A 22614-nucleotide genomic window follows, 5' to 3' on the forward strand; every position below is an offset into this window, starting at 1 on the left:
ATTTAAATACTTTCAATGCTAAGATATCAAAAGATAAACTTCAGATCTATCCAATGACATTGAATTTAGTTTTTTTGGCTTTGTCCTTTTGGTCAAAATCTTCATTAGCAAAAATAGAAAATATGCAGAATTCCCCTCCAAAAAAGTGTAATTTTATGTGAGATAATTGAAGCCTTAAATAGCAAAATATTGCTTTTTGTTAACTTTTTTTTTAGCATTTAAAAAAAAATAAATAAATCTGTCAAGTCCTTGGGGATCCAAAAGGCCTCAACTCATTAAAGTGTTAAATATGAGTCATATTAACATTTTATTTTTACTTTCAAGGCTTAAGTCTCGTGATCAACTTCAGATCGATCAGTTAATTTTGAGCAATGACCGTTTTTAAAGTACAAATTGACCACACTGCAGTTTTGTTAATGTCAATGCAACATTTTCTTTCTTGGCTCTTGTATTTCACTTTTTAATGTTTTTTTGTAGTATTGTTAAAATGTGTCATGGGCTGTTAAAAATTAGCACTTTGGACCCCTGAGTTATTGTTAGCAAACCTTTTGTAGCAACTTCATTAATCGTAAAAAAAATAAAATAAAAGATTTGACAGTGCAAGTGTTCACATGTGCATCAACTTAGACTTAGACAAACTTTATTGATCCACAAGGGAAATTGTTCCACACAGTAGCTGTTACAAAGGATGGAAAGCATCGTGCACACAAAGGCACAAAGAGGGCGAAAAACAAAAGGTATAAAGTAGACAAAATGTACCACAGTAGCTATATAACAAGTAATATTTACGGTCATGTGATATTGTTTTAATGCGCCTTCGAAGCTGAAACTTAATACTTTGAGGTAAAAATGCTCCTTTAATCAGGTTAATCTGTCTTTTAAAAAAGCTGTTATGTTACATGTTTGTTATTAAATTCTGCTCCAGTTTCATACTGTAAAACTGAAATTAAGTATACTTGGCACCTCAAAAAAGCTTGCTTGAGAAAATTGTGCTTTTGACAAAAACTTTAGTGTCCATTACTGATTAATGCAAACCAAATGATTCCACTCATGAGCCAGGAGATTGTAAAATATTGATACAACCTGGTCCGGCCAACAAGTTACAAATATAGAGTTTATATGAACATAAATCTTGTTTTGCTATGAAATGTATAGGCAACGACGGTTATTGGGTGCCATGACAGAGGGCCACCTACAGGGGGCGCCGCTCAGTCAGCAGGTGATGCCGCTCCTCCGTGGAGGGGAAGAGCGCCTCCCTCAGGCGTATCACTCCGCCGCCGAACGCACCACGGCTGCGGGCGTCCTCCGCCAGGGGGCTCGCCACAGGGCGGTACACCCTGTAGCGTCTAGAAGAGAGACAATTAAGTAAAATATATATGTATATAGATTTGGTTTGAAATGATGTTCCTTACCTGTACACCACACATGCAATAAGTGCAAAAAGTGCGAGCAGGACAGCGCTGGTAGTGAGGATCACCATCGAAGTGTCGGGCGTCTGGGACTCTATGGAGGAAGCTTAATGAACCTCCTGCAACACTTTCTTGCCCCTATTTTGTGCACCTCACCTGGGCCCAGTTGGGACTTATTGACGGTGACGGTCGTGGTGGTCTGAGTCAGGCTGCGGGAGTCCTCCAGGGTGATGTTGACGCAGTAGGTGCCCGGCAGGGGGAAGCTTCTCCTCAGGTTCACCTCGCACTTGGCGGACGGCGGCACCTTGTCGCACACGATGCTGTGCACCCACGTGCACGTGGCGTCCGACACGATGGTACACGCCGACGTGGGGATGCTGACCGCCCAGGTGAGATGTTTTATTCCAAGTGTTGTGGAGGTCTACAATTAGTGTGTCCCACTCACCTGCCCAGGCATTTCACCAGGAAAGTGACGTCAGTCTTGGTTACTCTGGCGGCTATGACGTCAAGAATACGGCCGTTGGCCTCGCTCTGTAGTTGTTGCTTGGGCTCTGTGGAACATAATTGTCAGGTTTTACTTGTGAAAATGACAGAAAAGTGCCTATTCTTAACAATTACATTTATTTTTAATTCATAATCGTAGAAGTTTATCTTCGTCTGTTTGCTAGTTTACGTAAACATGCTAACTAGGCTAAAGCTAATGCTATTAGTGAGAACGTATTATTAAATAGAAGTAAACCAGCGATGTCAAACATGCGGCCCGTGGGCCGGATCAGGCCCTCGAACAGGTTCAATCCGGCCCGCGAGATGAATCAGTGTAAAATTGAGCTGCATTTTTAAATTAAATAAACTGTTTTTCTAAATGTGTCCACTGGATGTCGCAATAGCAATTCTGTTAGGCAAGCAAATTGTTTATATCGGGGCGAGCAAGTATACCAAGCAAGAGGTACACAGTAGCGGGGCTGGGACTCCTCCCCCCTGACCCAACGTAAAACACACAGGAGTAAAATAAACAATTGGTAACCCCACTTAAAATGCTGCATGAGACACATTGATATGGTTCTGTGAAAATTAGTTTCTTCTGTGAAAATTCAAAGAAAGTGAACAGTGGAAAGACAAATGAGGTAGTTGATACATAGAGGAGTTTTTATTTATGCTTTCTTATGTTTTTTGTTCAATCCTACATGGGCTGTGACTTAAAGTTGAATTGCTTTGTAGATACACTGAGATTAAGTCTACATTAATTGTGTTCTTCATGGAGTTTTTCAAACTGTACCATTTTTTTCCGCAGATTTTTCAACTAACTTGAGTTGTTTTGTCAAGAGGATCATATGTGTTATGTCCTTTTTTCAGAATGTGCTTGTTCTATTTTAGGCCAAAGTAAAACCAAGAAAACAATCTGAAGTTGCCGTAGTTGTATTTTAAAGTTATTATGCCATGATTTTACCAGTCCGGCCCACGTAGGAATAGATGGTTCTCCATGCGGCCCCTGAGCTAAAATGAGTTTGACACCCCTGAAGTAAACTAAAAAAAAAGAATACCATTCAGGGATAAGTACGCTATCAAGTATCACAATTTGAAAAAAAAATATACCAGGAGAGTTGTATTTTTCGGACTATAAATCGCAGTTTATTTTATAGTTTGGCCGGGGGTGCGACTTATCTCAGGAGCGACTTATGTGTGAAATTATTAACACATTACCGTAAAATATCAAATAATATTAGTTAGCTCATTCACGTAAGAGACTAGACCAGTGGTTCTTAACCTGGGTTCGATCGAGCCCTAGAGGTTCGGTGAGTCGGCCTCGGGGGTTCGGTGGAGCCTCCGCCACGGAGGTAAAGACACATCCGACTTATCGTGTAAATAAATACTTCTCCCTATCGGCGTATTATGGATACCCCCAAACAATGTTCCCTCTAATTTTCCATCTGATTTGCAGGTTTTTTGATTGATTGATTGAAACTTTTACTAGCAGATTGCAAAGGAAGAGAATACATTATATGAAACAGTACAGTTTACACCAGGGGTCACCAACGCAGTGCCCGCGGGCACCAGGTAGCCCGTAAGGACCAGATGAGTAGCCCGCTGACCTGTTCTAAAAATAGCTCAAATAGCAGCACTTACCAGTGAGCTGCCTCGATTTTTTAAATTTTATTTATTTACTAGCAAGTTGGTCTCGCTTTGCCCGACATTTGTAATTCTAAGAGAGACAAAACTCAAATAGAATTTGAAAATCCAAGAAAATATTTTAAAGACTTGGTCTTCACTTGTTTAAATAATTTTTTTTTTTTTTTTTACTTTGCTTCTTATAACTTTCAGAAAGACAATTTTAGAGAAAAAATACAACCTTAAAAATGATTTTAGGATTTTTAAACACATATACCTTTTTACCTTTTAAATTCCTTCCTCTTCTTTCCTGACAATTTAAATAAATGTTCAAGTAAATTAATTTTTTTTATTGTAAAGAATAATAAATACATTTTAATTTAATTCTTCATTTTAGCTTCTGTTTTTTCGACGAAGAATATTTGTGAAATATTTCTTCAAACTTATTATGATTAAAATTTAAAAAAAATATTCTGGCAAATCTAGAAAATCTGTAGAATCAAATGTAAATCTTATTTTAAAGTCTTTTGAATTTCTTTTAAAATTTTTGTTCTGGAAAATCTAGAAGAAATAATGATTTGTCTTTGTTAGAAATATAGCTTTGTCCAATTTGTTATATATTCTAACAAAGTGCAGATTGGATTTTAACCTATTTAAAACATGTAATCAAAATTCTAAAATTAATCTTAATCAGGAAAAATGACTAATGATGTTCCATAAATTTATTTTATTTTTTTTTCAAAAAGATTCGAATTAGCTAGTTTTTCTCTTCTTTTTTTCGGTTGAATTTTGAATTTTAAAGAGTCGAAATTGAAGATAAACTATGTTTCAAAATTTAATTGTCATTTTTTTCGTGTTTTCTCCTTTTTTAAACCGTTCAATTAAGTGTAAATATCATTAATTATTAATAATAACATAGAGTTAAAGGTAAATTGAGCAAATTGGCTATTTCTGGCAATTTATTTAAGTGTGTATCAAACTGGTAGCCCTTTGCATTAATCAGTACCCAAGAAGTAGCTCTTGGTTTCAAAAAGGTTGGTGACCCCTGGTTTACACAATACCAGTGGCGTGCCGTCACTAGAGGCAGGGGAGGCGGGGCCTCACCTGCCGTCACGGAAAGAAAAAAAATGTAAAAAGAAAAAAATAATTAAATTGTTATATATGTATCCAGTGATTATACTAAAGTTATTTTCCATTTAACTTCACCAGTTTTAGATTATTTTTATTTTTATTTTCACATTTGCCGTTCAAATACTGAGAAGAGACGGTGCGGTGATCAGCAGCCAGATGAGGCACGTCACTGATTTGTGCCTCAACATGGATTGTGCACAATGACTCGGCTAACTGCTGAGCTGCTGTGCAGTGAGACTGTATTGCTATATGAATTATATCAGCTAACTAAACTATGGCATAGTTTAGTTAGCTGAGGTATATAATGTACAGTGTATTTGGTCAAAAACTGTATGTGTGTAACGTATTTCTTGTGCTGAGCATTCATAAAACTGCTGCAAAAGACGTACTGGTTGAGGCTCGCAGTAATCCGGCCTCCTGGTGGTAGAGGGCGGTAGTGATCCCAGAGATCATTCCCCGGCCGCAGAAGAAAAAAAAATAAAAAAAATTTGCAAGCGATTGTTTATTTCCTCTAGCCTGGACTTTTATTAAAAACATGGAGGATTACATATGTAAAATAAAACAGTTTTCTAAACTGGACTTTCAATCGAAGCAGGAGGTAATAATTTAAGGTATACCAACGCCGGAGCTAAAAGGTTTGCTTTTGACTTAGGGACAGAAGACCCGTTCTTTTCAAACGGCGTGGTACACACGCAAAGGCTGTCCAACAAGAAAGTACGTAAGACCATAATAATGTTTTTTTTATTAAATGTGCTTTTTTGTTTACTACAGTTGTGTAAAGAATGCTGGTTTGAGCTTTTAAACATAACCCGTTAACTGCTGCCAATCACATGGTGAATAAGATACTATTTAGGGTTCATATGTTTGTAAACCTGACTGTGATGATGCAGTGCCTCACCAGACATTAACCTCACCGCACGCCACTGCACAATACAGTACATATTCCGTACAATTGACCACTAAATGGTAACACCCGAATACGTTTTTCAACTTGTTTAAGTCGGGGTCCACGTTAATCAATTCATGTGAATGTGTGTAAGGTGTGTAATTTGTTGTGAGTTCATGCACTGTTGGTTTTGTTCTTACTGGTTCATTGTGTGCACCAGTAAAAAAACATAACTTTTTCTTGAATTTAAAAAAAAAACATTTTATTTTTCACTAAAGAAGGGTTCGGTGAATGAGCATATGAAACTGGTGGGGTTCGGTACTTCCAACAAGGTTAAGAACCACTGGACTAGACGTATAAGATTTCATGGGATTTAGCGATTAAGAGTGACAGATTGTTTGGTAAACGTATAGCGTGTTCTATATGTTATAGTTATTTGAATGACTCTTACCTTAATATGTTACGTTAACATACCAGGCATGTTCTCAGTTGGTTATTTATGCGTCATATAACGTACACTTATTCAGCCTGTTGTTCACTATTCTTTATTTATTTTAAATTGCCTTTCAAATGTCTATTCTTGGTGTTGGCTTTTATCAAATAAATTTCCCCCAAAAATGCGACTTATACTCCAGTGCGACTTATGTTTTTTTTCTTCTTTATTATGCATTTTCGGCCAGTGCCATTTATACTCCGGAGCGATTTATACTCCGAAAAATACGGTAATTGCCGAAAATGTAATTTTACATATGTTTATTTTGTACTACAGTTGAGTAGTGGCTGCCATTAAGTGAAAGGGTTTAAAGCAGGGGTGTGAAATGTACGGCCCGAGGTTGGGATCAGGCCGCACGCGAACAGGTTTTATCCGGCCCACGGGATGAGTTTGGTAAGTATAAAAATGAGCCGAAATATTTGAATGAAAGAAACTGCTGTTCTAAATGTGTCCACTAGATGTCGCAATATCAATTCTTTGTATCTTTGTAGGTGATGATAAATAAACCACGTTAGTGCACCAGACGAGGAAAATGAGCAAACTACATAAATAACATCCTGTAATTTGATTTTGATATTTTTTTATCTTGATAGATTGAAAGTTAACATCAATGAGTTGACTGATGAACATTATCACATAATTTATTCAGAAAGTATAAATAACGACAAATAAATATAGAATACTATTGAACGCAACATGTAAGTGTAAAAAAACAAAACATGTTTTGTACATTTTCAGAATGTACTTGTTCTATTTTGAAACAAAGAAAACAATTGGAAGCTGTCCTGTTTTTACCAGTGCGGCCCACTTAGGAGTAGATTTTTCTCCATGTGGCCCACTATTTAAAATGAGTTTGACACTCCTACACTAAACTAAAAAAAATATACCATTTAGGGATGAATACGCTATCAAGTATCAACATTTGAAAAAAAAAAAATACCAGGACAGTTTAATTACCGAAAATGTAATTTTACATATGTTTATTGTGTACTACAGTTGAGTATTGGCTGCCATTAAGTGAACGTGTTTAAAGTAAAAGAAGAAGAGCTGGAGGAGGAAGTAGAAGAACAGCAACATAATGCAGTGTATTAACAAGTGAATATTATAATTCAGATTTGAAGAATCAAACCTAGAATAGGTGAAATGTGTAATTTTAAAATAAAGGAAATCTCTGCAGTGAAGTTCTAGTTTTTGCAAAGTACAGTAAGAAAGGTTTATCTTCAACAGACAGTTGGCTATCGTACCTAAACATGCTAACTAAGCTAATACTAATGGTGTGAAAAGCTGCTATTGATAAATGGCATTCAATTAAAAAAAAAAGACTATGATTCAGGGATAAATCCTCAAGTATCAAAACTTGGAAAAAAAAATCTACCAGGATAGCCTAATTGTCTAAAATAATTCCACAAATGTTCATTTTGTTTGACAGTTCAGTACTGGCTGCAAATAAGAGCTGGAGGAGGAAGTAGAAGGAAAAAACAATAGAAGAAGAACAGGAACATAAAGCAGTGTATTCACCAGTGAAGATAATACCGATTTGAAAAATACAATTTAAATTTAGACAAAGTATATTTTTAATAAACAAAAACGTGGTCTCAACTTTGCAATCTTCAGGTACAATAATAAATTAATTCCACTCTTTAAAAATTAATTGGGTCCTAGTAAAAGCTTGTATCTGGTATTGGAGCTCAGTAGAAAGTGAATGTATAATTGTTTTTGTTTTTTTGACCACTTTTAAATCAAACTTTTATATATGTACACTTTTTATACACAGGCAAGTGGAAAACACAAAGTGCTGCAGAAAAAAACTGAAAAGGGAAGAAAACACAGCACTATTTTAAGGACAAACGCCATCTGAAAAATAGTATGAAACGCATGATAAAATATAAGTAAAAGTAAAATATAAAAACACAGTAAGTTATTAACGTAATCGAGAGGATAATAATACTTTTAATAATTAAGATAGAAAACAAAATAAATAAAAACAAGGGTTTAACATTATCAGTAAAAAGCTAGCTTGTTACTTTTACTTTTTTTTTCTATAATGTGTGCCTTTTTAAAAAAAAAAAAAAAAAAAGCCCCAACGGTCAGTAGGTGGCAGTACCATACAACTGTTGAACCTCCAAATGATTGCCTTTTCCCTCCAAAACAAAAGCATCAGATCACATAAACACACTAAAAAAGGCTCCTTCCACCTACCGATGATGCTGATGTTACCCACAAACGTCCCGTACACGTAGCCGTAACACTCTTTGCCGTGGGGCACGCGCCTGCCGCGGACCCAATCTGGGGTGGAGGGGTCGGTCTCCGGGGTCGCATTGGACGGGAGGAACTCGGTGGTGGGGATCCCTGTTGTCATGGCGTCAGAAGCTGAGCTGGGCGTCGCTGAGACGGCAACAGAAAGCGTCACAATTAGGGATGTCCGATAATATCGGCCTGCCGATATTATCGGCCAATGTAATATCGGAAATGATCGGTATCGTTTTTTTTATTATCTGTATCGGTTTTTTTTTTTTTTTTTTAATTTTTTTTTTATTAAATCAACATAAAAAACACAAGATACACTTACAATTAGTGCACCAACCCAAGAAACCCCTCCCCCCAGTTCTTTCTGTTATCAATATTCTGGTTCCTACATTATACATCAATATATATCAATACAGTCTGCAAGGGATACAGTCTGTAAGCACACATGATTGTGCGTGCTGCTGGTCCACTAATAGTACTAAACTTTAACAGTTAATTTTACTCATTTTCATTAATTACTAGTTTCTATGTAACGGTTTTTATATTGTTTTACTATCTTTTTTATTCAAGAAAATGTTTTTAATTTAGTTATCTTATTTTATTATTATTTTTAAAAAGTACCTTATCTTCACCATACATGGTTGTCCAAATTAGGCATAATAATGTGTTAATTCCACGACTGCATATATCGGTTGATATCGGTATCGGTTGATATCGGTAATTAAAGAGTTGGACAATATCGGAATATCGGATATCGGCAAAAAGCCATTATCGGACATCCCTAGTCACGATGAGACAAACTGGATAGAATCAAGGCTTCAGACGCAGAAACTCACCTTGTGTCTTTGTCGTCGTAGTAACAGGATTAGGTGGAAGTGTTGAAGCCTCTGAAAGACACACACACACACACACACACACACACACACACACACACACACACACACACACACGCACACACACACAGCAGAAACACAAGCATTGCCACTGCAATTGTCCATCAAGGATGACAATCCACTTAAGTAATAGAGTTGGAGGACCTAAATCTTCAAATTAAATTCCCAATTAGACGTAAAGACATGCAAATATTGCAACTTTACCACATCACCAATTTTTTGAAATATTGAAAAGCATTTTCTATTTTTTGGTCCTCTGTGAAGCATTTTCAAGCATAACATCGACTAAATAAACTAAACAGTATATCAATACTACAGTATTAATCTCCACTAGAGACCACACCAATGATGGTATTGGTATTTTTTTAAATAATTGTTTTTGTCATAAAAAAATAAAATCATGTGTGCTTACGGACTGTATCCCTGCTGACTGTATTGATCTATATTTATATCTAATGTAGGAACCAGAAATATTAATAATAGAAATAAACAACCCTTTTGTGCAAATGAGTTTTTTGGGCTGGTGCACTAATTGTAAGTGTATCTTGTGTTTTTTATGTTGATTTAATAAAAACATTTTTTTTATTTATTTATTTTTATTTCTTGTGCCAGTACCAATCAATCCACGGACCGGTACCGGGCCACGGCCCGGTGGTTGGGGACTACTGGTCTAGGGGGCTCTCATAATGTTGGAAAACAAATTTAGAAGCCACTTTTTTATGCTCTAGCTATAAAAATATTTGATTGATAATGAATGATTCCTACTTTATGGTAATTTAAACTATTGTGTTAACTTATTTCTTTTATTTGACTGCTAAATTGTCATTAGATCATGTTGATATACGGTATAAATAACTACAATTGATATAATAAAATCATTAGTAAAATATGAATATAACTATTTTACATTGTTCCTTTTTAGATATACATGTTCTTCCTCTGTAATTAAACTAAAATTGACACTACCAATAAGTAAACAAGTGATATTTGTAATTTTTACTAATTATTTTACAATTAAAAAATACTACTCTTTTGCTGTAATATGCATTTCCAAACAAAGACACAAAGTATTCTCAATCAAGACAAAGTTAAATGATGAGGAATTATTAATTTCAAAGTTGTGCTTGTAGTAGTTTACCAGTAGAGGGCGGTGGCGTGGAGGCGTAGTTGGCCGTAGCTGGTGGACACTCCACAGGAAACGCCGCCTCCACCACCAGCTTGACGGTCACGTTGCCCACGGCGGCGTAGGCGTGTGTGGTCATGGGGCGGTGGGTCACCAGCTGGTTGCCGTCTCTGAAGTCCCAGACGTAGTCAATGGCCGCCGCCTTTCGGAGGTATCCGCTGGGGTCGTGGAGATGCACCTGGAAGAGCACGTCCTTGTCGCGGAAGAACACGTTGTCCGGCTGATGGACCGCGGCCTTCTGGGAGATGTCCACCGCCAGCGGGATCGTATCTGGTAGAATCAAACACCATCTACGCGTTAGCTTCTTCAAGACGCTACGGCCCAAGGAGGCTGGTCTCCACCTGTCACGTAGAAAACCACGTTGTCGTTACTCAGGGGGCTGTACTTCCTGTCTTCCTGTTTACGGTAGACCAGGACCTCCATCACCTCTGCTCCCACTGGGATGACGGAGGTGTTGAGGGTCAGGGTGGAGAACGAGTTGTCGTTTGTCTGAAAGTATTGACCTGGAGCAGGACAAGAAGCAAAAGTAGCAGGAGTGATGATATCAAAGGATACTGAAGCATGGATGCCTTACGAACCGTATTGTGTGTGTGTCGCTTTAAGACATTTAAGTGCCACGCACCAGACTGTGTTTTTCGAGGACTGCGCACATTATATGAAGGCCTCAAACATTGGTTTCATCATCCATCTTAAGGCAACGAAGAAAATGGAAGCGTGGGCTCATGTTTACCTTATAGCGTCAAATAATGTAAATGTTCTTCTTTTTTTGTTTACAATTTGGATCACTGACCAGAGTTGCACCTTTCGTTGTCCTTTCTTTGTTAAAAAAGTCAACTCTATTTGCTAATTTCATTCTATTGCAAGTAGAGATGTCCGATAATGGCTTTTTTGCCGATATCCGATATTCCGATATTGTCCAACTCTTAATTACCGATTCCGATATCAACCGATACCGATATATACAGTCGTGGGATTTAATACATTATTATGCCTAATTTTGTTGTGATGCCCCGCTGGATGCATTAAGCAATGTAACAAGGTTTTCCAAAATAAATCAACTGAAGTTATGGAAAAACATGCCAACATGGCACTGCCATATTTATTATTGAAGTCACAAAGTGCATTATTTTTTTTAGCATAGAATTCGGGACATACTCTCCCTGAGAGAGCATGAGGAGGTTGAGGTGGGCGGGGTTGAGGTGGGAGGGTAGGGGGTAGCGGGGGTGTATATTGTAGCGTTCCGGAAGAGTTAGTGCTGCAAGGTGTTCTGGGTATTTGTTCTGTTGTGTTTATGTTGTGTTACGGTGCGGATGTTCTCCTGAAATGTGTTTGTCATTCTTGTTTGGCGCATATTTGTAACAGTGTTAAACTTGCTTATACAGCCACCCTCAATGTGACCTGTATGGCTGTTGACCAAGAATGCCTTGCATTCACTTGTGTGTGTGAAAAGCCGTAGATATTATGTGATTGGGCCGACACGCAAAAGCAGTGCCTTTAAGGCACGCCCCCAATATTGTTGCCTGGGTGGAAATCGGGAGAATGGTTGCCCCGGGAGATTTTCGGGAGGGGCAGTGAAATTCGGGAGTTTCCCGGGAAAATCGGGAGGGTTGGCAAGTATGACTAGGAGACGCAACTGCTCTGTACTTCTCGCTACGTCCGTGTACCACTCCGTACAGCGGCGTTTTAAAAAGTCATAAATTTTACTTTTTGAAACCGATACCGATAATTTCCGATATTACATTTTAAAGCATTTATCGGCCGGTAATATCGGCAGTCCAATATTATCGGACATCTCTAATTGCAAGTATAGCGGTACTGTCCCAAATAAATATCGCTTTCTAAAATATACTAGTATTAAATATAAAACCGGTGTGTCACCCAAAACCAAGCTACAATTGTATATTGTGCAGCAATGTTGTAATAATAGGAGCAAACTGCTGAGCCAGCATTATTACAGGTGATGAGTTGATTGTAAACAATATCACAAGTCTAACAGTTTCACACCAACAGCCAAGTAGCGCCATCTTGTGGAGGTGATGACAACTACATTAAGAGGTTGCCTACAGCCACAGCTGCTGCTCTAATTCCAGACCGTGGTGGTTCGTTGAAAACAATCGTTTTTGCAGGGGTGCTCAAATTTTTTTTATTTATTCCTATTTTAAGTCTATGTATAGTTTTATATGTATAGAAAAAAAAGTCTTCCTTTGCTACTTTTTGTAAAGAATTTGTTTTATTAAAAATACAATTAATTAAAAACAACTATTTAGATATTTTTTTAGTATTGTATTTAAATGTCTTCTCAATTGCTTTGTAAATGTCTATCCTCAGTATTGTAAAGCGGGGGTTGGGTTGCTCTATTGTCTTTTTTTAGATTGATGACAATTTTGTAATGAACATTTTTATAATGTACTTTTAAAAGGAGGTTTTTCCGGCCAACACTGTGCATATCAGTCACACCTCAGCAGCCGAGAGGAGCTTTTGTCACTTGGGATCTGTTTTGTAAAGCTTTTATTATCACGTATATAGCAAATAATATAATACAAGAGTGGTGTAGAATGGATTGTGAATCAAACCGTCAGCCAAAGAAAGAGTCCGCCCTCGACTTTTTAGTGTGTGTGTGTCTGGGAGTCTCACCCATGGTGTGCCACACGTAGACGTAGTTCTTGTCCCTCCAGTCGCCTTTTGGTAAAGGCTTGCCATCGGGGAACGTGTTGCATTTGGCCGGGTTCGTGCATTTCCCAAATCCAAAGTGATCCATCCAAGTCGTCCAGTTGTACATGAAGCCAGGGCGCACTTGTCCGTTTGCTGCCAAGAGAAGGAAGTGAAGCGTGCGCTTGCTGGCGGTGGTTTGATCACAAGATCTTTTTTGTGGCAGTACCTGAGGCCTCCAGCTCCATGGCGTCGTCGCAGCGGTCATCCCATACTAGGTTCCCCGAGGCGTCCTCCTTCTGGCACGGGGCGTACTTGAGCTTGGCCGTGAAGGAGATGATGGAGCCGCTCAAAGCGGGACTGTCGCTGGTGAGTTTGACTGTAGGCTTGCCTGCAGGGACACGCAGCACTTCAACACCTCACTTGGGGCTCAATCAAACTGCTGCCACTGAGGGCCATACACTCAACCATTAAAGCATTTTTTGATCTTCAGATCAACTTACAACTTTTATCTGTCGATATAAAATACATTTTCTTTTTCAAGTTTTATGCTCTTTTCGTTAAAGAAAATCCAGTTTTTTTTGCAAAAACACAAAACATACAACATTTTACCTCCCAAAAAGTGGAATATGTTATGATCCGCTGCCCGGATCATAGTCTGTTTAAGTTTTTCGAGTCACTTGTGTTTTCTGTTAGTTTTGGACTCCTTCAGTTCCTGTTTATGCACCTCTGAGTTTGTTACCATGGCTACGTATTAGTTTCACCTGCCTCTTGTGTTCGGGACGCGCACATGTTTTGTAATCAGAGACATTATTTAAACCTGCCTTTGCCAGTCAGTCGGTCTGGCTTCTTTGTTTGCGTCACATTACTGTTACGTAAGTTTTGCTTGTCTCCTAGCCCCTGCTAGTGATCTCTAGTCTGTGCTAAGTAGTAGCCTTAGCTTCAGGTGCGATCGGCACCTTGTTCCGTCGGTTTGTTTTTTTGTTTTCTTTGAGTGTTAATTTAAGGTTAAATCAGGTTCCTACCTGCAAGTCCTGTCCAGAGTCGTCCGTTTGCATCCTGGGAGAACAAACCTCGCAGTAGGGATGATACTCGAAACCGATTTTCCCGGTTGTTCGATAAGAAAAGAACCGAGTCCTCGGACTCGAATCCCTTTTTGAGAACCGGTACCCGTTATCGAGACCACTATAGTAAAGAAAAAGAGTTGGTTCTTTATTCGAATCCCTGGGAACGAATATCGTCCCGACCAGAAATGCTCCGTGTGACATCACAAGAAATGACGTCACGTAGCTCAGTTATTAGGCGCAGATAGCGAAAGCAGGAAAAAAATGGAACGGAAAAAGCGCTCCAAGGTGTAATAAAGTTCAAAACAAAATCCAATGAATAACTTTACTGAGAGATTTGAGCAGGGTACAAACACATGACGAACACTTTTACTACCAACCCGGAAACATAGCAACCAGGCTAGCAACGCACCTCCTTTACGGCAGCTGTCGCAACGTTCTTAAAGCAACCGCAGCACATACGTATAAATACAATATATATGACATGATCTCCCTTTTTTAACTTTTGTTTTTCTTCCCTTGTAAACATAACAAAATCACACTGTATATGTGTTGTCTGTTTAATTATAAATAATGCAGACGAGGCGTGTTGGCTTAGTTCTTGACGTTTACTTTCACAGCGTGCTCATAATCTCATTCTTAGCTGCCGGGTGACGACATGCAACAACACTTTTCGGGGCTACCGCGCATGCTCGTCACTCCCGTTGCATGCTGGGTAGTGTAGTTGTTATATTCTTAGCTCGTAACATCTTTCCCCCTGTAAAGAAATAATGTTAAAGTTAAGTTAAAGTACCAATGATTGTCACACACACACTAGGTGTGGTGAAATTTGTCCTCTGCATTTGACCCATCCCCTTGATCACCCCCTGGGAAGTGAGGGGAGCAGTGGGCAGCAGCGGTGCCGCGCCCGGGAATCATTTTTGACTCAATAAAGTGTATTTCTTTTTTTAGCTTTAACCTTTCATTTTTTAGCATTGTAACCACATTTGCAAACAACTTTTCTCTTCATAGAATTTTCTTTCAAAAAAGAAATAAAGTGCAAAAATGTCAAAGCATCATAACAAACAGTTATGTCAAATAGCAGCAGAATTGCACTTTTTGGAGAGCTGTATTATTTTCAGTTTTGTGCCCAAGGGACTGATTTTATTTAACACTATATTATTATTTATACACCTATAGTGATCACAGAGACAGGTTGTTTTTGTGTTACTGTATATATTTGTTTTTCTGAAAAATCCCTCTTAATATACTTTGGGTAACAACAGTCAATATTTATTTATTTTATTTTATTTTTTTAGGGGGGTAACAGTCAATATTTATTTATTTATTAGATAAAAAAATGTTCTTATATAATAAAAGTGAGCTTTTTTATAAACCAAATATTGTGTGTTTTTTTCCATATACAACAACCTATCTGGACTCCATAAGAGAATCGATAAGGAATCGGTTCGATAAGAGGATTCGATAATAGGCTCGAACTCGATAATTTCTTATCAAACATCATCCCTACCTCGCAGTAAGCGCAACCCCACCGTAACAGAATATTTTATGTACAATAATTGAAGCCTCAAATAGGTCAACAATTCATGACATTGATTTTAATTCATTATTCATTTTTGAGAAATGACAGTTTAGGAAGGAAATCCCACAACAATTTTAAGGGATCCAACAGGGTGGAGTGTGTCAAAAATAAGTGAGAGTTTCCCCTTTATGTAATTGAATGTGGCGGACCGCCACAGCATTTTTTTTTATTACCACACTTTAAAAAAAAAAAAAAAGTTTTTTTACTTGAAATCAAATTACATTAATACAATTTATTGTAGCCCCCAGAAGAAATCACACAACGTCCAACGCTATTTTTTTACTTTTATTACCAATCTTATTATAACAAATGGCACAATTCCAAAAGGTTATACCTCTCGTGTACACACTTTTGTCTCCGTAAGTCACTGTCCGCGCTTCCCTGCCGCACACACAACAACACTTCCTCATTCTCCACCAATCACCTTTCAGGCACGGACGGTGTGTTTGTAAACATGGTGTTAATGTTTTATGTTTGTGATGTTTGTTGACTGACATCAAACCACAAACATAAAACCTTAACACCAGCAGGTCGTTACAGTACGAATTGATATAAATACCCTATTTTTTGTGCACTATTGACAAGTGATGTATTGAAAACTTGACCACGGAAAAAAGACTTTGATCACAGAAAACCGCGCTACGGAAACCGGATGTAAACAAAACACATGCCGTTGTCTGGAGCGTTGTCAGCATGTCTGTGATGTGGATGTAACCAGATATACCCAACGACAGCCATCTACAAAATATGCAAATATTAAGAGGACAGTGACAAGAGGAAGTCCAACTGGAGCAGCAGCGCCAAGCAAGTGTGACGTTATGCTCGCTACAGCCTCTTTAGTCAGGGACATGGAGGGACAGAAGTAGAGTCTCTAAACACGACTACACTCTATAATAACACCAAAAGAAGATTAGATTTGTTGCTAGTAGTTTTTAATTGAAAAAATCTCTAGACTGAGACTTGAAAAATCCTCAAAGTACATTGTAGAATAAGTAATTGAAAATATGGCAAAACGATCTTAATACTAATTAATAATAAGAGATCTGTTTTTAAATGTATGTGTAAATTTTTTGACCTTTTTATCCAATCTAATGGACTTTATTTATAGCACATTTTAGAAAACAATAAAAGTTTCACAAAGTGCTGCACAAGAGTTAAAACACACATTTATTTAGAAGCAGGGTAAAACTAAGGAGAGTGAATTGTAAAAAACATTTTTGAAGAAAATCATATCATTACAGGCAAATTATTCGATTACGTCATTGTGACCACGCCCATAACCACACCCCCACCGCCGCAGGTATCTTGGCAGTCTCGGGGAAACCCTCTTAGTCATATATTCTTTTTTACTTTCAATGCTTGATCAATCAATGCTTGAATGTAGATCAACTTCAGGGGCCGTACTTATCAAGCTTCTCAGAGTGCCATTTTACACTTAAGTCCTGAGAATTTGTGAAATTTAGTCCTACTCTCAAACTTAAGAATAAAAGCTTTTTATCAACGTTCTTAAGTCTAAGAATCACTCCTACTCTCCACGATATTTAAGAGACCTTCAGAGGTGTCTTAAGTGGTTAGGAGTTGCCAGCAGGGTATGGCACTGAGGCGAGAGAGACGTGCGCGAACGTTCAGGGAGCGGAACGATGTCCTGGATTTGTTTGATGACGAGCAGCTGATCAAACGGTATCGTTTAGACAGAGCGGGTATTATTTTTGTCACAGATTTAATACTTTTCGATTCCTTGTTGATTTCTGCATGTGGCTGCAGTGGGCTAGTATATATAGAGCCACCCACACCAGTTTCAAATTAGTTGCCTAATTAATGAATTGGAAAGAAAATGTTATGAGAGTAGCGTTTTTTTTTTTTTTTTAAGTTTTATCTATACATTTCAACATTTAAACAATCAAATAAGTACAAAAGTAGTACAAAACAGTACAAAAAGAATACAAAGCAGCGCCAGGGGGTTATAAATTCAAAGTAACTAAAATAGAATGCAAAAAAACATATACCGTAATTTCCGGACTATAAGCCGCACCTGACTATAAGCCGCACCAGCTAAATTTAGGGGAAAATACAGATTGCTCCATATATAAGCCGCACCCGACTATAAGCCGCAGGGTTTTGATGTGTAATTACCGTAGTATATAGGGGTTCCTGCTACCAAGGAGGGGATTGTCGGGACAGAGATGACTGTTTGGGAACGCAAAGCGTCCCATTTATTAACAATAAATCTTTCAATCATTCAATCAAACTTTCCCATCTTTGACATGGCGAACAGCATTCGTGCAGAGTACAAATAATACAACGGTGCAAAGTAATACAAAGTGCTCGCCTGTACGTTATCAAAATAACCAGCCTATGAAAAGTCAGTCTTTAATCATTGTGTCATCGTCTTCCTCCTGCGTACTAAAACCACCGAAATCCTCTTCGTCGGTGTCGGAGAAGAACAGGCCGTAAATAAGCCGCACCCTTGTATAAGCCGCAGGGACCAGAACGAGGGGAAAAAGTAGCGGCTTATAGTCCGGAAATTACGGTATATAATATAAATAAAGTGCAAAGCCATAGGCTCACTCAATTTCAGTAAACAACTCAAATTTGGAACACAGCATAATCGTCTTCACAGCTTTCTGGTTGCTAGAGGTAGAGAGTGTCTTAATGTACAGTTCTAACTCTTTTTTAAAGGCACAAAAGACAGGTCGGGTATTGAGAAACTTACATTTAATAATATAAAACTTAGCCAATAGTATAATGAGGTTGCAAAGGTAAAATTCCTTTTCAAATTTTTGTTCATATAGTGTAAAACCAAATATCACATCTTTAAAACAAAGCACAAATTTGTCAAGAATATTGTCCAGGATGAAGCGACAGATGCCCTGCCATAGTGATCGAGTGCTTTCACAAGTCCAAAACAGGTGGTAAACAGTCTCTGGATGCATGTTACATAAGGTGCAGGTAACATCAATGTCCTTCTTGTATCTAACCATCACAGTCTTTACAGGGTAATAACGATGAATGATTTTAAAAGATATCTCTTTGACTTTGTTGGTAAGTAAATACCTGTTAGGAAGGGACCATGTTTTGATTATGAGAGTAGCGTATGTGTGTGGCCGTGAGGTGAGGGACGTCAGTGAGTGTGTGGGCGAGAGAAGAGAGGGAGCGGTAGCGTGAGTGCCGGCGGGGACTAGTTTGTTTTGTATTATTTTGTAGTTTATTGTCAAAATATACACTCCCATTGTCCACTTAAATATTTCCAAGATATTTCTTTATTCTTAGACAACGGATTCCCTTCCGTGATTGGTCATTTCTATGGACACAGAAATGACGTCACCTAATATTCCGTTTACAGCACATAGTAATGTCGTAATTCAGCTCTGAGTGTGACACTTAAGATTCAGTCCTACACTTCGCTGAAAGTGTGAGTAAGACGCTTGATAACTAACTTTTAAGTGCAGCTTTCAGCGAAGAATTTATTTACTCTTAAGTCAACTCTTAGCAGACTTCTTAGGAGTAATTCTAAGAAGCTTGATAAGTACGGCCCCAGATCTCTCTGAAGATTATTATTTTTGGATGTTTTTTTGTTGGTTTAATTCCCTTTTTTTCATAGAAAACTTTTTTTTTATGGCAAACACACAAAATATGCAAATTTCACCCCAAAAAATATTCCAAAGTGTAATATTTGGAAGTCACGCTATTATATTATAGTCATCAATAGATTAATAATTCATAACAACATTGACCGCGACGCAACGCGACCTGACCTCGGATAAGCGGAAGAAAATGGATGGATGGATCGAACTTTGATTTTGATTCATTATTCTTTTTTGAGCAATGACAGTTTTAAAGAAAAAAAACAGCCTGCGTGGCAGCTTTGTGTTATTAGAGTCAACATTGCAACTTTTTCTCGATGAATTTCAAACTTTGTGATGTTCTTTTATTCCACTTTTTTGAAATAGTATTTTTAGAATGTGCAGCGTGCCGTTAAAACATTATCTGCGGGCCGCACTTTGGACACCTTTGGGCTAAAACCAGGTGGAACACTGACCTCGTCTGTTCATGAGCTCGTTGTTCTTTGGTTTCATTGGCGGGTAGATGTAGGCGTCCCACGGGTGGGTGTCAGGACCCCAGCCAGGGATGGGCGGGATGGGGTAAGGAATCTTTCCTGGTATTAAGTGCTTGTGGGGGAACATGTCTGCATACGCTGGAGAAAGAAACAGAAGTTATATGCAGTGACTGACAAAACAATAAAACTCACAATAATGCCACAAGTTATCGGGGATTGTTGAAAGTTTGTTTGTGTAGTACTGTAGAGCAACGACAAACACACAAAATGTGTCAAACTGGAGGCCAGGCCATGTCATTCTAGGTGGCCTGGAAATAATGTGCATAGATAAAGCACCTCATCTTTATTCACCAATTATGGCAGAGAAAAAAAATGATATCTTCTAAACTTCAACAATATGCAACAATATATTCCAAAATGTATTTTTTGTTATCAAAATGAAATGCTTAAATATCTGCTTGTCATCTCAGCTCATGATTTCAAGGCAAGTTATCAATCAATCTGTTAAAAAAATCAAATGCATCTGCAATTGTATGATTATATCATGAGGCAATTATGCATTTCAATTCACAGTTAAAAGCGATGACTTGTAATTGCAATGTGTTCCGCAATCATAATGAGTTTGACACCCCTGTGACATCATCCAATATTACTTCCAAATTGGGAAAACATTTTTTTAAATAAGTCTCTTTTTTTCTATAATTGTAATGTTTTTTTTCTCACAGTAATAAATCTTATATTCATGTATTATTAAATTATCATACCAGGAAATCCCCTCCAGATGTTGGTTATAATATGAATTTTCTGCATTAAAATGTAATAAAATAATGAAACTGGAAGGATGACACAAACGGCAAATTCCATCTGTTACTTTTATTGCAGGCAAAATTAAAAAATGCTGATATTATCAGCGACATCTTTTTGGCCACTATGGTCACCACTTACCTGAATATCTTCTTGTGATATTTATGCTATTTTCGTGTTGCTCGACATGACACGCAATATGTTTCATGTTTTAGGAGGTGAAAGGTCATCGAGTGAGAGGTCTTCAGCGGGGAATCGGCTCATGAGACGTCACAGTGAGCAAACCATCAAACATTTCAACGACTAATAACATAATGCATGTGATATTGTTATATACATTGTGTTTAAGTGCGGTAGAAACAATCCCACTTACTTTTGCGTGCCTCCGCTTGATGAGCCAAACCGATGCAAGCGAGCAGGAAAACACCTTGGAAAAGTCCCATCTCGGAAGGTTGGAAATAATAAAAGCGATGTGCTCCTTCAGTGGATGTCAGCTCAGGAAGATGTTCTCCTCCGCTCTGCTCTGATTGTGTGTTTGTGAGCGCTAATTGAATCTGCTGCTGGTGAGCACACTGACATGTGATGTTGCTTAACCAGACGCATCTCATCCCTCATTAGTGCGCACAAGGAAGTCATGAGGACTGAGGTGCATCCTCTTCCTCTTGTCTCCTCTTCACTTGCACCGTACATGTAAAGATGCTTAATCAATATGCTGGTGAATGATTACAGTATTGAAATGGACAGTTGAATGTTTAAAACTTCAGCAACAGTTGAAGAAACGCAACAGTCCCATATATTGAAATAAATGTAATCGACAGTGGGGGTACAGCTGTATCATTGAGATGAAAAGCCGTTATTTGTTTACTCTCGATGTGTCTTTTCTTCTCAGAAACATGGTCAATTAAATTTGGTGATACCAATCACTTCCCAGAACATCATGTGACCCAATTAATACAAATGTTATTTCATTTATTCCATTAGTCAGAGTGTGACCTTAAATGTCCGTGTGTGACGGTGACCACATGACCGTGACTTTGCCCACAGTGACCCACTCGTGTATGTGTGTGTGTTTGTGTGTAGGTTGCACCACAGTGGCCCAAAAGCAGAAGGAAAGTGTGCAATGTAGCAGCGTGGAAAAGTAGTTGTATTGCAGCGTCATGCAACTTGTGATTATCAGCATGCAGACTTTTCACGAGGTCTTAGGGCTGGACCATTATGGCAAAAATAATAACCACCATTATTTTGATTGACAGTGTAATCACGATTAATTACATGATTATTCACTAATTTGACAACATGAGTATTTATTATACCGCCAAAACTCAACTTTAAATACAGTTATAAAAACCTGGATTTAAATTATTAACTGATAAACCACAACAAATAGGATAATAATAATAGCAATTATAGATGTCCGATAATGGCTTTTTTGCCGATATTCCGATATTGTCCAACTCTTAATTACCGATTCCGATATCAACCGATACCAATATATACAGTCGTGGAATTAACACATTATTATGCCTAATTTTGTTGTGATGCCCCGCTGGATGCATTGAACAATGTAACAAGGTTTTCCAAAATAAATCAGCCTAAGTTATGGAAAAAAAATGCCAACATGGCACTGCCATATTTATTATTGAAGTCACAAAGTGCATTATTTTTTTTAACATGCCTCAAAACAGCAGCTTGGAATTTGGGACATGAGAGAGCATGAGGAGGTTGAGGTGGGCGGGGTGGGGGGTGGGGGGGGTGTATATTGTAGCATCCCAGAAGAGTTAGTGCTGCAAGGGGTTCTGGGTATTTGTTCTGTTGTGTTTATGTTGTGTTCTCCCGAAATGTGTTTGTCATTCTTGTTTGGTGTGGGTTCACAGTGTGGCGCATATTTGTAACAGTGTTAAAGTTGTTTATACGGTCACTCTCAGTGTGACCTGTATGGCTGTTGACCAAGTATGCATTGCATTCACTTGTTTGTGTGAAAAGCCGTAGATATTATGTGATTGGGCCGGCACGCAAAGGCAGTGCCTTTAAGGTTTATTGGCGCTCTGTACTTCTCCCTACGTCCGTGTACCACTCCGTACAGCGGCGTTTTAAAAAGTCATAAATTTTA

At 38.1% G+C, this 22614-nt stretch overlaps 1 protein-coding gene and 1 long non-coding RNA gene across 2 annotated transcripts; one reads left to right on the plus strand and one right to left on the minus strand.

The window, feature by feature from the left end:
• Positions 1–606: 606 nt before the first annotated feature.
• LOC133635868 (protein QNR-71-like) lies at positions 607–21046 on the minus strand. The gene is made up of 12 exons (XM_062029272.1): positions 20878–21046; positions 19683–19838; positions 13227–13388; positions 12983–13153; positions 10690–10851; positions 10304–10618; positions 9109–9159; positions 8225–8410; positions 1855–1960; positions 1566–1786; positions 1413–1503; positions 607–1346 (listed from the first exon to the last, which is right to left on the minus strand). Exons 1-12 carry the CDS (start codon positions 20945–20947, stop codon positions 1193–1195), a joined length of 1845 nt encoding a protein of 614 aa, XP_061885256.1. The 5' UTR covers positions 20948–21046; the 3' UTR covers positions 607–1192.
• Positions 1225–21491, plus strand: LOC133635869 (uncharacterized). The gene is made up of 3 exons (XR_009822133.1): positions 1225–1798; positions 13224–13366; positions 20720–21491. It is a non-coding gene; the product is annotated as an uncharacterized LOC133635869 (long non-coding RNA).
• The last annotated feature ends 1123 nt before the right edge of the window (positions 21492–22614 follow it).

Source organism: Entelurus aequoreus, linkage group LG20 (assembly GCF_033978785.1).
Source record: "Entelurus aequoreus isolate RoL-2023_Sb linkage group LG20, RoL_Eaeq_v1.1, whole genome shotgun sequence".
In the NCBI taxonomy this organism is placed as follows: Eukaryota; Metazoa; Chordata; class Actinopteri; order Syngnathiformes; family Syngnathidae; genus Entelurus; species Entelurus aequoreus.